The sequence below is a fragment of the Saccopteryx bilineata genome, chromosome 4, assembly GCF_036850765.1.
Source record: "Saccopteryx bilineata isolate mSacBil1 chromosome 4, mSacBil1_pri_phased_curated, whole genome shotgun sequence".
Taxonomy (NCBI): Eukaryota; Metazoa; Chordata; class Mammalia; order Chiroptera; family Emballonuridae; genus Saccopteryx; species Saccopteryx bilineata.
The window spans coordinates 174,608,993-174,624,185 of record NC_089493.1 but is presented as its reverse complement, the minus strand read 5'-3'; the positions used below and the strand labels follow the sequence as shown (position 1 = coordinate 174,624,185).

General features: G+C 38.1%; 1 protein-coding gene and 1 non-coding gene across 8 annotated transcripts in view; both read left to right on the top strand.

Annotated features, from left to right (window-relative positions):
• The window catches only part of CSNK1A1 (casein kinase 1 alpha 1), a 48,299-nt gene that overhangs the window by 10,000 nt on the left and 23,106 nt on the right, over nt 1-15,193 (top strand). For all 7 annotated transcript variants that reach the window (XM_066272961.1, XM_066272964.1, XM_066272963.1 and 4 more), the window contains exons 3-4: nt 10,623-10,749; nt 14,945-15,043. In XM_066272961.1, coding sequence (XP_066129058.1) covers nt 10,623-10,749; nt 14,945-15,043 — 226 coding nt within the window. The remainder of the gene's footprint in view (nt 1-10,622; nt 10,750-14,944; nt 15,044-15,193) is intronic.
• Nucleotides 11,602-11,708, top strand: LOC136336939 (U6 spliceosomal RNA). Its single transcript, XR_010731673.1, has one exon. It is a non-coding gene; the product is annotated as a U6 spliceosomal RNA (small nuclear RNA).

The window sequence follows — 15,193 nt, the reverse complement described above, 5'->3', positions numbered from 1 at the left end:
TTAAACACGACGAAGAAAGATTTTACAATATCCTTGATATGTAGTTTCAAACTGTGAGCTGTTGGAAGATAGTCCAAGTGTAGATGGATCCACCCTGATTGTTTTTGTTTACCGTACCTTCGATTTTGTGCTCTCACGCTTGGAGGAGTGGGAAGAAAAGAAGTCCACATGAGAATATAGAAGAGTGTGTTGTTTTTCAAACTTTACCTTCAGAGCGAAGAGTCACAAATACAATAATCCTATATTAGCCTGAGTTTCAAAAATTAAAATAGCTAAGCTAATGCAAGTACAAACACGAGTTTACTCATGAGCGGCCAATAATGTCAATGTTGTTGGCCTTTTGGAATTATTTTGGTTCTAGTTCATGACATCAGAAAATTCATTTCTCTGCACTGCCAGATGGGGTGGTGTCAAAAACATAACTTGCTTCCCACCTTCTAAGTTCTTCTTGCTGAGCTAAATAATCAAGTTAACACGAGACAGGTTTAGGGGAAAAAATGGCCAAAATCTATTATGGATGTATGTGTGGGGATGCCATAAAAAGATAAGACCCAGAGATGCATTGGGCAGTTGAGGTTTTCATATGCCATTTTGGACAAAGAGAAAAGGGGGCAGGGGCCTGGGAGTGTAGAGCCCACGATTTGCAGGTAGATGAGAAAGAGCAAAGGTGGTAAATTCTTTCTGGCCACCCAGAAACAATGGTACACAGAAGAAAGTTCAGATGGGCTTTGCTATAGATTTCTCACCCTCTGCCATATTACCATGTTTCCCGAAAATAAGACAGTGTCTTATATTAATTTTTGCTCCTAAAGATGTGCTAGGTCTTATTTTCAGGGAGACCTTATATTTCTAAGCTTGAAAAAAATTGCACTAGGTCTTATTTTCAGAGAAATGATACATAGTATGATGCTAAGGTGATGGCCCCTTTAAGCAGTTTTTTCTGCCTGCCTTTCTTTAGGCAGGTAAGAGGGTGGGTGAAAGGTTCATTCTGAGTCTTGTCTCTTAATAACTAGCTTAAAATAAATATCCCAAAAGACTTATTTTAGGGTAGCAAAACTTTGGTTCCCCTCACAGACTATTCTGTCCTTAAGGTGACTTTTAGGAAAAGGACATGTTGAGTTTAAATTGACAGGGTATCTTACCTTTATCTCTTACATTTTTTGTTAGTAGCTGAAAAGACAGAACTACACTGGGGCCAGGGAATTAAGACCAGGCATAGAAATGATAGTGGAGAAGGTAAATTGAGAATGAGGACTGAACCCTTTGATGAAAATTCAAAGGTAATCAAGCAAGAGAAGAGCTGGGATAAAGGGCTGTTGAAGTCAAAAGAAGTCAGGATTTTTATTTTATTTTATTTTTTTAAGAAGTCAGTTTTTAAGAAGAGGCAATATGCATCTAAGAGACAGCAAATAAGATTTTTAAAGGACTTGGGCTGGAATGAAGCCCAAGATGTAGTGATGCTTAGTAAATAACTGTTGACTCAAGGGTATGGTCTGAGGGTAGTCTGGTGAGGGGTTAAGTATATAAAATCAAAGAATAATCTGACAGAAGCCAAATTTTAGAGCTCCTCGTGTGTGTGTGTGTGTGTGTGTGTGTGTGTGTGTGTGTGTGTATGTACGTGTACACTTTTTGGGTTAGATGATGTGGTAGGGGCATTGGTTTTTGTTTGTTTTGTATTTTTCTGAAGTTGGAAACAGGGAGGCAGTCAGACTCCTGCATGACCCGACCCGGATCTCCCCCCCCCCCCCCCGCATGCCCACCAGGGGCGATGCTCTGCCCATCTGGGGCGTTGCTCTGTTGCAACCAGGGCCATTCTAGCGCCTGAGGCAGAGGCCATGGAGCCATCCTCAGCGCCTGGGCCAACTTTGCTCCAATGGAGCCTTGACTGCAGGAGAAGAAGAGAGAGACAGAGGAAGGAGAGGGGGAGGGATGGAGAAGCAGATGGGCACTTCTCCTGTGTGCCCTGGCCGGGAATCGAACCTGGGACTCCTGCACGCCAGGCTGACGCTCTACCACTGAGCCAACTGGCCAGGGCTAGGGCTATTGGTTTTAGTAGCAGAGAAATGGCTCCATGAAACCCCAGAGGAATTACTGGAACTGGTTTTTTTTTTTTTTTCTTTTTTACAGAGACAGAGTCAGAGAGAAGAATAGACAGGGACTGACAGACAGGAATGGAGAGATGAGAAGCATCAATCATTAGTTTTTTGTTGCACGTTGCAACACCTTAATTGTTCATTGATTGCTTTCTCATACGTGCCTTGACCGCGGGCCTTCAGCAGACTGAGTAACCCCTTGCTTGAGCCAGTGACCTTGGGCTCAAGCTGGTGAGCTTTTGCTCAAAGCAGATGAGCCCTCGCTCAAGCTGGCGACCTCGGGGTCTCGAACCTGGGTCTTCTGCATCCCAGTCCGACGCTCTATCCACTGCGCCACCGCCCGGTCAGGCTGGAACTGGTATTTAGGAAGCTAACACAATAAACCAGGCATCTTTCAAAATTTAGCTCAAGTGCTGAATTTTCTAGGAAACCTTCCCTTTTATCTTCTCTGGATAAATTGCTCTCTCTTCTATATTTTGCATTTACCTTGTTACTACTTTTATGTTGCTTTTGTCATTTATCTGTTCTTCTAGACCTTAAGATGCCTATAACACCTGCAATATCAGGCATAATAGGTGCTTAATATGTATTCAGAGACTGGAGGAGCAAATTTTAGAAAAAAATTTTACAGCTTTTTTGAGTTAATTTATAACATAAAGCTTCACTTACTCAAAATGTGTAATTTAGCCCTAGCTGGGTTAAAGCTTCAAGTTGGTGAGAATCACGATACTCTAAGGTTGCAGGTTTAATCTCCAGTCAGGGCACATACAAGAATCAGTCAATCAATGCAGTAAGAAGTGTAACAACAAATCAGTTTCTCTCTCTCTCTTCTTCCCTCCCTCCCTCCCTCCCCCTTCACTCCCTCCTCTATCTCTAAAATCAATTGATAATTAAAAAAATTAAAGTGTTAAATTTATTGGTTTATAAAATTGGTAGAGTTGTGCAAACCGCCATATTCTGCCAACCCTATACAACCATTCATCTACTTTATTCTGTCTCTATATATATTGCTCACAAAAATTAGGGGATATTTCAGAATGAATATCTGCTAATTTTTGTAAGCAGTAATATTAGCCTATTAGAAAGGATTTGATCAAGCTTTTATAACTGGTATTGTGGCCCTGGCCACATGGTGCAGCAGATAGAGCATCATCCCAGTGCACCAGGTCGTGGGTTCAATCCCTGGTCAGAAGACATACCAGAAGCAATCAAGGAGTTCATAGCTAAGTGGAACAAGTTGATGCTTCTCTCCCTCTCTCTCTCTCTCTTTCTCATCAATGAAAAAATTAAAAATACACATATTTTTAAAAACTTTATAATTGGTATTGTGGAAAACTATATTTTAATACTTGTATCCCTCTGAAGTGTCTAATTCTCTACATAACTGTCTTCATTACTTCCGCCACCAATTTTAGAGCAATGACAACAAAGACGGACAAAAATTGAATCATTTGTGATCTTTGAAATATAATTTTAGGTAGTATAGTGAGCATGATAGCCATATTACTGGGAACCCAGAAAAAAATTAGAGTAAGATGGTAGATATAAAGTAGGATGAAGAAGGAAAATGAATTATCCTAGTTGACAGCATTTTGTGGAATACATGTGATGCCCAAGTTTTAAGACAGTCAGTTTACCTTAAAAATCAGTTTAGATCAGGGGTCTCAAACTCGCGGCCCGCCGAACAATTTTGTGCGGCCCGCAGACTAATCCACACAAAATTGTTCAGCGGGCCGCGAGTTTGAGACCCCTGGTTTAGAGCATGAGCCCTTAACATGGTTCAGAGAGTTCCCCCACCCCCATCATCCAAGAGTTTGATGACTTTGGATAGGATAATCTTTTTTCCCTATCCATGAAAATCTTTATTTTTATGACCCTGTAGCTGAATCTTTATTTCTGTTATAAATGTATGCAATAAACCCCCCACTAAGCAGTACCTGTGGCTTTGTGTCACTAATAGAAATCATAGGTATTTTCATATCACATTATTATCAGGTAGTATTTCAAAATATTGTTTACACATCACTGCTTTAAAATTATACTTAGACCTGCCCCTGCATCTTATTTAATGCATTAATAAACTGCATGTCTATTACTATGCGAAAATTAATTTTTTAAAAGTAATTTTATGGTAGCTGGATTTCCATATAATTGGTTTCCTTTATAATTCTATGTATTTTATTTACTTTGTGCATTTAAAATATTCTGAAAAAAGGATCTATAGGCTTCATCAAACTACAGAAGATGGGGGAGGGGTCATGGCGCTAAAAGATTTAGAACTCTTAGTGTTAGAATGAATTAGTTACTGCAAACCCCCACAACTCAAGTTCTTAGTAATTGTGGCTAAATACATTTGATGCAGGGTTGGTTTCTTAGTTGGTAGATTTCCAATAGTTCTTTTCTTTCCCTTCCTAGGCTTGTTCAATTTTAAGTTACTTCCGTGCTTGTTAATGTCTTTACCAGGGGTATAAGATTATAAAGGTGGGAAACAGCCAGTTAAGAAAGATTGAACAGTTCTGGGAAAGCTTCGATGAAGTAAAACAGGGGTCCCCAAACTGCGGCCCCCTGAGGCCATTTATCCGGCCAGCACAGATATGGCATCCACATCCTGTGCTCCTGGAGTACTGTATATGGCGGCATCGCTCACATACAGTACTATATTCCGGTGATGTGGGGACGCACGCGTCACGGCTCCGGAAGCGTGTCATATCACTTGTTACAGCTAGCAGTGACAAATATGGAACCGGACATTGACCATCTCATTAGCCAAAAGCAGGCCCATAGTTCCCATTGAAATACTGGTCAGTTTGTTGATTTAAATTTACTTGTTCTTTATTTTAAATATTGTATTTGTTCCGTTTTGTTTTGTTACTTTAAGATATGTGCAGTGTGCATAGGGATTTGTTCATAGTTTTTTTTATAGTCCAGCCTTCCAGTGGTCTGAGGGACAGTGAATTGGCCTCCTGTGTAAAAAGTTTGGGGACCCCTGAAGTAAAGATTGAATTAATATCTAAAATGTCTTGAAGTTACCACGTTGTACAGAATTACTACTCTGATCAATGTACCCACAGGTAAAACTGGCTTTTTTCACAGTTCATGTCTAAATCAGTTTGGTCACTGGAGGAATCAGTCTGATTTGTATTTGTATTGTTGGTTTTAGTTGCTGATAGTCTATCTTTTTTTTTTCAATTTCTTGTATTTATTAACTAATGTCAATGTTACACTTTAAATCAACTTTCTTGTTGAGTCCACAGGAAAACATTGCATCTAATGCCTAGCTATAGGTTTAAACAAATCACACTTGCTAGATTCAGTTGCTTTTACTGCACTACCATGATGTAAATGCAGTGAGTTTTTTAATTGTTTACTCTTTAAATTAATATTCTATATTTTAATATGTGGAGCAAAGTCCTAATAACAACTCAGCCTCTGACTTTATCACAGAAATATGGTGCATTAAAGTGGGATAGTTTCCCCAGAGTTACAGGGCTCGTGGAATCTCTGTTCTTGGCCTACTCTAAAATTCGCTGCTTGATTTTCAAGACTCCTTACAATCTGACACCTTTTCTATCTTCACACCTGTTATTCCTCTAGTTCGATGGCCATTTTCTTCTGTCTCAGCTGTTTTCCTTATTGTATTTTAAGTATAAACTTGCTAGAGAAGGAAATTGATGCTCCTAAATTTTTTATGGCAGGAGAAATCAGGTTTAGATCATTAAATTCTGAATTTCTTATATTCAAAGTAAAATGAAGGCAATAAATCTGAGGAGCAAATATGGGCAGGGAAGCTTACAGAAAATGAGTTACATAACAATTTTGTTTACCAAGAATTAGTGGAAAACCAGGAGGTGGCTCACATTTAGTCTGGTGTCTAGTTCTCTTTCAGAAAGGCTGAAAGTTACCACGAATCAAAATGGAGTCAAACTGAACCTGTCTTGTATTATTGGTTTTGTTTTCATGATGAATGCTCATTAATAAGATGGAGCTTAATAAGTACTTACAGTTTTAGGCTAAAGGTTAGTTGGTAGATGCCTGCAGTTTCCAAAGTAATCAACAAATGACTGCAGTACCAGAAGAATTGAGAGGATGGCTCTGTATTGTGGGTGAGGGTGCCTTACTGTTGGAACCTGGTAATTAAATTTTTTTGTTTTTTAACTTTTGGAACCTGGTAATTTAGAGAGGGGAGGGTCTTAAGGAACTGCCTTTAATTGCTGTAAATTAATTGTTAACCACAACATACAAACACACATCAAAAAAAAAAAAAGAGAGAAGCCAATATGGCATCATTACACTAAGAAACAGGAAGAAAGAGTGGGATAGGAAAAGACAAACAAGAATTGCCTGTAGGTAATTTTTAAGACCATTTCTGTTATTAATGGTGAAATTATACTGTTAAGAATGGCATACATAAGTATTAAAGGAGTATAGACAGCAAGGTGGCTGATCTATATTAGCAATAGCAACCTAAAAGGGGGAATTTGAGCTACTTCTTAAAGAGTTCAACAGGAGTGTACTAGACCAGATCCTTACTTTCTACCCTCATAAAAAGGAACATAAAGGTTGGATGCTGATGTTTTGTCAAGAGTAAGTTTAAGAGACAAGTTTGTGTCTTGAAGCCCTGGCCGGATAGCTGGTTAGAGTATCCCCAATCTATCCCCAATCAGGGCACATATAGATACAGACTCATGTCTCTGTCTTTCTCATTCCTTCTCTCTCTCTCTCTCTCTCTCTCTCTCTCTCTCTCTCTCTCAAATCAATACATTTTTTATATATATAAAAAAGAGACTATGTCTTGACAATGTAGGTGCTATGAAAATGGGTTTTATAGCACTGGTTTAGCGCTTACACTTTTTAGTTGTTCGGTAAGGACTGACATTACTTACCTGTCAAATTAACCTAAAGATGGGAAGAGAAATTGGCATAGGGAAAGACTTTTGCCTATTAAAACTGTCACTTTTAAACTTTTATAGTTATTGTCATATTTGAGTCAAAGATAAGTAGTGTTGACTTTAAACTTTCAGTGCAGGTAGTGTTTTACATTTCTTTTTGTTTTCTTTATCTGTCAAATCAAGCTTTTTAGCATTTTACAGCCTCTTATTTGGCTTTTATTTCTTTAATTCAGCAAATATGACTGAGCATTTTCTGCATTGTGCTGGATGCTGGGAGTACAGAGTTGCAAATAAGACAGATACAGTGGCTGCCTCTATTATGTTGGGATTTTCTGCAGAAACAACCAATGGATTATACCTAGATAAACTGAAAGAGATTATGAGGGATTGGCTCACAGTTACAGAATTTAAGAAGTCCTATGATCTGTGGTCTGCAAGCTGGAAGTCTAGGAAAACCAGTGTAGTTCTAGTCCAAGCCTCAAGGCCTGCAAACCAAGGTGATCTTCTTTCCTTATTCTATCATTCAAATGCTAATCTTGATTCAAATGGTAGCCTCCAAAGACACAGTCACTGACACCCCAATATAATTTTTTACTCAGCATCACTTAGCCTTGTCAGATTGAGGCATAAAATGAACCATCTCATATACCAAGTTGATAGTTTGAAAGGGAGGACATACATTAAACAAATATATTTTTAGGAATGGAGCATAATTCGATCCTTTAATCTGAACTGCATACTTATAATTATGCTGATTTGTTGTTCTTAGAAGTCATTAGGTCTGATAGCAGTAAAAATATTTCAGTAATTTCTTTAGTAAGATATTTTTATAAAAAGATTTCTCAGTATAAAAGTCGCTAGTTTCAAATCTTTAACTGTCATAATTGGTCTCCATGTCACTGTCAGTCCTTCCCCTACTTCTGATTTTCATACTGTGTACTGGTGCCAAGGCTAACCCTAAAGTATTGATATAATTATGTCTCAGCCACACCCTATAGATAATTCCCCCAGTTATTTATAGAATTTAAAAGCTCTTTAACCTGGCTTTCAAGAGCCTCTAATGTAGCCCGAAAGTATCAGCCACTTTGACTCTCCTTCCTATAAGCCTGTTCTTTTTTTTTTTTTTTTTTAATTTTTAATTTATTCATTTTAGAGAGGAGAGAGAAAGGGAGAGAGAGACACACAGAGGGAGAGAGAGAGGAGAGAGAGACAGAGAAGGTGGGGAGGAGCTGGAAGCATCAGCTCCCATATGTGCCTTGACCAGGCAAGCCCAGGGTTTCGAACCGGCGACCTCAGCATTTCCAGGTCAACGCTTTATCCACTGCGCCACCACAGGTCAGGCTATAAGTCTGTTCTTGCCCCTGCCTTTCCTTTTCAAATACAATATTGTCCCTTCTTCAGGATCTGACTTGCAACAGGTCATTGTCATGAGGCTTTTTTGGACAAATTTAGTTCTGATAATCTTGTGGTTTTCTGAATTCTGTTAACATTTTTGTTGGCCCCAGTGACTGGTGAATGTATTATCTTATATTTGTGCTTTTAGTGTGTCCTAATTTTTAAACTAGATTTAGTTTGGATATGGGTTTAGCTCTCTAGCACAGATTGGCCTCTGCAATTAAGTAATGGAAGAGGGAAAAGAGTGGGGAGAAGGGAAAGAGAACATAACCTATTCACTTTGTTCATCACTTGTTATGTTTTATCCACCTTTTCTCATTTCATCACTGCAAGGTTTTCTTTCAAGTAAATGTTTGAGTAAATGAGAAGTATTGAATTCTCATATGGAAAATAAGGATGGAAGAGGGAAAATTACAGAGTATCCTTGTACAGCAGGTTTTTGAATAACATTTTGTTCAATGTCATTTTTTTTAATTTATTCATTTTAGAGAGGAGAGGGAGAGACAGAGAGAGAGAGGAGAGACAGAGAGAGAGAAGGGAGGGGAGGAGCTGGAAGCATCAACTCCCATATGTGCCTTGACCAGGCAAGCCCAGGGTTTCAAACTCAATGTCATTTTGTTAAAACGTTGATGAGGTGCCGTAGGAACCTAACTTGTTTATATCAGTTATCCTGTGGTAAAATTTGTGTTATATTTTATTTTGCTTAATTTGCTAAAAAGTCACATAACCTATTAACAATGTTAAATGAGGTCTTACTGTACACAGTTTTGGGTACAGGAGGGACAGACCAACTCTGCCATTGTTACATCTGTTACTTTTCTTAGGCTATTAGGCAAGATTTCTAGAAGGTTAAGCAGAAACTCTTTCCCTACCAGGATGCCTCTTTTCTGCAAAGAAGGTGTGAAATTAATTTCTTTTGTGTGTTTGATGACAGCTATTCATATCTATATAATATTTGTGCAGTAGTTTTTAAGAACAATTGAAGCTAACATGTAGAAAGGAACATGATTATTTTTTTTAAGTGAGAGATGGGGAGATAGACAGATTCCCGCCGGACCTGTGGCCTGTGGTGGCGCAGTGGATAAAGCGTTGACCAGGAACACTGAGGTCCCTGGTTTGAAACCTGGGCTTGCCTGGGCAAGGCATATATGGGAAGCAGTGGCAAGTTGTGGCTTCCTGCCCCTCCCCCCCCATGAATAAATGAAATCTTTGAAAGGGAAAAAGAAAAAGAGAGACAGACTCCTGCATGCACCCCAACCCTGACTGGGATCCACTCAGCAAGCCCCATGTCTTGGGCCAATGCTCAAATCAACCAAGCTATCCTCAGCTCCTGAGGCCGATGCTCATACCAGTCGAGCCACTGGCTGCAGGAGGGGAAGAGGAGAGAGGGGGAGAGAAGGGGGAGAGGAAGAGGGACAAGAGCAGATGGTCAAAATAAGTTGCTTTTTAAAAACATTTTAAATATTTGCCATCTTTTTTTTTCCAAGCAGAATTTGTAATGTAGATAGTTTGAAATAAAAATAGTAGCATTGATTTTTTAGGAAATTGCTCTTACCAGAATTAAAGTCATATAGAAATTTGAAATTATTTATTGCAGTGATTTACAGTCCTTGGAGTCTCTGAAATTAACAGTAGGTATTGAGGACAGAGTGTATATTTATCCACAGTAATACAGAATGGGATAAGGAAAACATGGTTCCTATGGAAAACCACTGTCATCTTTGTGGTACTACTGATTATTTTCTGTAATCTGAAACTAAGCAAAAAATGTGCAAGTGTGCACCCCTCCCCTCATTTTTTTTTTAAGAGACAAGTCATTAAATACAGCTTGGTGGGGAATGAGACAGGAGATATAATACTAGGGATCTTTGCATTCTCAGTGTTTTGAAATGACTGATATGTGTGGGCTTCTTCATTTCTTCAATTAGGAAGTAAGACCAGGTATGATTAAGGAACTTGGTCAAGGTCTCAAGAATCAGTGGCAGATGGGTATGGATTTCAGCTGCCCTGGTAAGAGGAATGTTAAGGCTGCCAGGCAAGTCCTATCTTAATAGGACAGTGGGGTCACTTGACAGAAGAAAAATCTCCTTGCCCTTATTTTATTTTGTGTTAGTCAATCAGTGGGTTCATCTGAACCAGAGAGGGAGAATTTATTTTTAAGATTTATGAATTTTTAAAATGGTTTGATATTAAGTGATAATCAGCTTTTCATATGCCTTTGCTTTTCCTTTTCCCCTTTTGTTAGGTGGTATGGTCAAGAAAAAGACTACAATGTGCTAGTCATGGATCTTCTTGGACCCAGCCTTGAGGACCTCTTCAATTTCTGTTCAAGAAGGTTCACAATGAAAACTGTACTTATGTTAGCTGACCAGGTATGTGAAATTTTGACTAGAACAAAAATTGAGAATATGACTGTCTGCCACTACTTAACTGTAATTTAAATGTTCATAAACCTATGTGTTACTGTTTAACTGTAGGATCAGCAAAAAAAGATAAATAGTAGCGTGTACACATTCAAGTGTCCTACTCTGATGTGACTTATAGATGTTTTCATATGGGTACGGGGCAGATGGATAATACTAGTTTATTCTCACCTGTAGACTAGTAGTTTTCAAGCTGCTCCATCAGATGGAGTATATTTGTTTTAGTGTTAAGTATATCAAGTTTCCTTATATGATTTTGTTTGAGGAAAGGGTTCAGAGGTTATATATATAGGTAAAAATAAATATATATTTAAATTAAATAAGTTGAATGCTATGTATTATATGTGGAACATTATGAAAGCTGTATCTTTTGAGGAAAATAAAGCACTGAAATAATTTAATCAGGGAAGTTTTTTTGTTTTTTTACACTAAATGACTAAATAGGTGTTCTTTGAAGTGATGGAAACTTGACCATTGTTAGAATTTAAGCAAAATTGGAATTTTTGGAAATGTCATGAATTTGATCGATGCATTGGCTAGAGATTAGATTAAATTGCTTTAAGGCCAGAGAATAGGAAAGAAATTTCTTGTAAAGAATTTTAAGATTCAGGAATGGGGTCAGGAACAAGCCCTGAGGAAACATAAAACAGTAAAAGATAATAGGCAAATGTCAAGGAATTTTTAATTGTAAATTTTGGTTAAGATATCTTTAAGGGCAGGAAAGTGTTCGAACTACAGGTTAACTCAGTGTGTTTATAAAAATGCTATGGAAAAGAAAAACATTTAAAAAATTTTAGACATGTGCTCGCTTCAGCAGTACATATACTAAAATTGGGATGATACAGAGAAGATTAGTACAGCCCCTGCACAAGGATGACACACAAATTCATGAAGCATTCCATATTTTTGAGTTGATGCTTCCTGCTTCTCCCTACCTAGCCCTTTTCTCTCTCTCTCTCCTCTCTATAAAATCAATAAATAAAACCTTTAAAAAAAATTTAGATACCATAAAGTAAAATGAAGTGATAAACAGAACTAGTGTTTGAGGTAGAATTTTAGAAAGTGTACATTCAAAGGATTAGAAAGTAGTGCAGTGCTCATGTGTTTTTATAATCAGCACCTGGTATTATTCCCTTAGCTTAACATAATAGCAAATTATAGTGTTCTATTTGTGGCACATTATGGACTCAAACATTAAAATATTAAAGATCTTTTAATATGTTTTATCTAATATGTGAATGAATCCTAATAAAAGTATTATTCTGTAGGCTCAATAACACATAGGCATTTATACAGTGAAACATTTATTTAGGGCCTGCTATTGTAATTAGTTAGCACCTTGGGGGTAGAGGTGGTATAAAGAAACAACATAGCCTGACCAGGTAGTAGGGTAGTGGATAGAGCATTGGACTGGGATTCGATATGGAGGACCCAGGTTCGAAAGGTCGCTGGCTTCAGCACGGGCTCGTCCGGGTTGAGCATGGGCTCACCAGCTTGAATGCGGGGTCTCTGGCTTAAGTGTGGGATCACAGACATGAACCCATGGTCACTGGCTTGAGCAAGGGGTCACTCGCTCTGCTGCAGCCCCCCCTCCCCAGGCACATATGAGAAAGCAATCAATGAACAACTAAGGTGCTGCAGTGAAGAATTGATGCTTCTCATCTGTCTTCCTTCCTGTCTGTCCCTCTTTCTGTCTCTTATCACACATACACACAAAAAAACCCAGTATAGTCCCCTCCTTCCAGGAGCATGGAGTTCGGTAGAGGAAAATGGAAGAATACAATGTGTTCTAGGTTCTGCGATAAAAATCTTGTTCTGGGTACACTAGTCACAAAGGAGAAAGAATGTAACTCAGGGTTGCAGGAAAGCGTTTGTTTTAGGAGGTAACAGATAAGTCCTGCTCTGTTGATGATAGGCAACACTTGAAGTAGTCTGTGGTTTGTGCTGTCTTTCGCCCAGTGTTTTCCCAGTGAGTGAATAGTTACAGTTTAATGATGGGTATTACTTAGCTAGGACAAATGTATACATTAGGTGAGCCAAATGTGTTTTATTTTCTTAATGCATGAGCTGCTGGTGTGTCTAAAGTGGTATTTGGAAATGGTGTACATCTACTTCTTTGAGAGTATAAATAGTTTAAGCAGGGATGACAGAATTGGCTTCAGAGACATTTGTCAAGGTAAACAAGTGTGATTTAGAATCTTGTTATCCATGGTAATACAAATTCTGGGAAAATTGAGACAGAGAAAGTAGAATCTTTGATACATACTGCTGAGAAGAACAAGAACTTATGGGTAGAAAAATGATGTTGCCAGTCCTTGGATATGGAAAACATTCTAAAATATAATTTTTAAGTATTTTACAGCCAAGGTGAGTGTTTTTGATAATTTAAAAATTAAAACTATTTTGGAAGAGATACTCTAAATATATAGTTAAAAGAAGTTTTTTATTTTATTTTTTTATTTTATTTTATTTTTTTGTATTTTTCTGAAGCTAGAAACGGGGAGAGACAGACTCCCGCATGCACCCGACCGGGATCCACCCGGCACGCCCACCAGGGGGCGACGCTCTGCCCGCGACCAGAGCCACTCTAGCGCCTGGGGCAGAGGCCAAGGAGCCATCCCCGGTGCCCGGGCCATCTTTGCTCCAATGGAGCCTCCGCTGCAGGAGGGGAAGAGAGAGACAGAGAGGAAGGAGAGAGGGAGGGGTGGAGAAGCAGATGGGCGCTTCTCCTGTGTGCCCTGGCCGGGAATCGAACCCGGGATTTCTACAGGCCAGGCCGACGCTCTACCACTTAGTCAACCGGCCAGGGCCAAGTTTTTTAAAAAATAAATCTATTTCCATACCAAATGCCAGATAAAAGGTTGTATACAAAATTTTTTGAAAAATTGACAGGAACATATCAAAATAGTGGGAAAATCATATATTGACAGTTTATAGAATAGTACATTGAAATGGTCAGTACAAAGGGAGTAGTGGGGAAAAGAATGCTCTCGAGTAGTCCTGGTGGAAAAATGAATTGTTAATGCCTGTTTTGAAAAGCACCTATCAAACTGAAAATGTACATACCCTGCAGCCTAGCAACTTTCCCTGTAATAATGTGGGACTTATTGCCCATAGAAATAAAAGCACTAGTAGATAGGGTATATTTAAGTTTATTTTAGACTATTTTAGCATTACTGCCTACAGTGGGAAATACTGGAAACAATGGGAATACCCTGGGTTGGGGATGATTGTATCTGTATCATAGAATATTTGTAGCCATTAAAAAGAATGCTAAGACCTAGCCTGTCTCATGGTGGCAGAGTGGATAAAGTCGACCTGGAATGCTAAGGTCGCCAGTTCAAAACACTGGGCTTGCCTGAACAAGGCATATATGGGAGTTGATGCTTCCTGCTCCTCCCCACCACCACTAAAATAAATAAAATCATTTTTTAAAAATATGCTGAGACCTAAACCATTTGACTTGGAAGATTTTTTGAAAAAAATCGTCAGAATGACATGTTTCCTATTCAGTTTTTGAATATGATTATATGAATGTGTGTGTGGGGGGGAAACTGGGATAGTCCAAAAAACATGCAAAAAAAAGGAAACCCAGCATGTATATGTCCTCATTTACATAAAAAAGTTATATGCTTGTTTTGTATACTGCCAACTTCCAGGAATGTTTAGGATATATGTAATTAAAAACATTAGCAAACAGGAATAAAGTGAATAAAATGCTTCTATTTCAGTTGAAAACAATAACAACTTTTAACTATATGTCAATTGATCAATACACCTTATACCCACATGTGTGTATGTATGTTTAAATTATTACCTTTGCAGTTTAAAAACTGTAAACACTAATTCTTCCTGTCAGGTTAGGATGCTTTCTTGTTCATAATCATTAGTATTGGAAGAACAAACCAAAGGACATGGGCCCATGCTTTGGATATCCACTACTCTAGAGATAAATGGAGAGCCGATTGCCAATTTAATTTTATTTTATTCTACACTGCTTTTGTGAGCTCTAAAGTTATTAAAATAAATCTGTGATTTTAAAAAATAATTGAGATACTGAAATAACAAATAATGTCTTGTTTTTTTATCACTTAGTTCTAATTGCCTAACTTAATTATCTCTCCCCTTCTTTTTCTTTCCCCAGATGATCAGTAGAATTGAATATGTGCATACAAAGAATTTTATACACAGAGACATTAAACCAGATAACTTCCTAATGGGTATTGGGCGTCACTGTAATAAGGTTAGTCAAATGTTCTTTGCATGAAAGAACAAAGAGTAAAAACTCCAAGAATTGCTTTGGTAAACTTTCAATCTTTAAAAAGTCGTAGTAAATTTAATTTGCTGTTGATACTGCTTTAAAAGATTGTACTAGAAGGATAATCAGCTAACT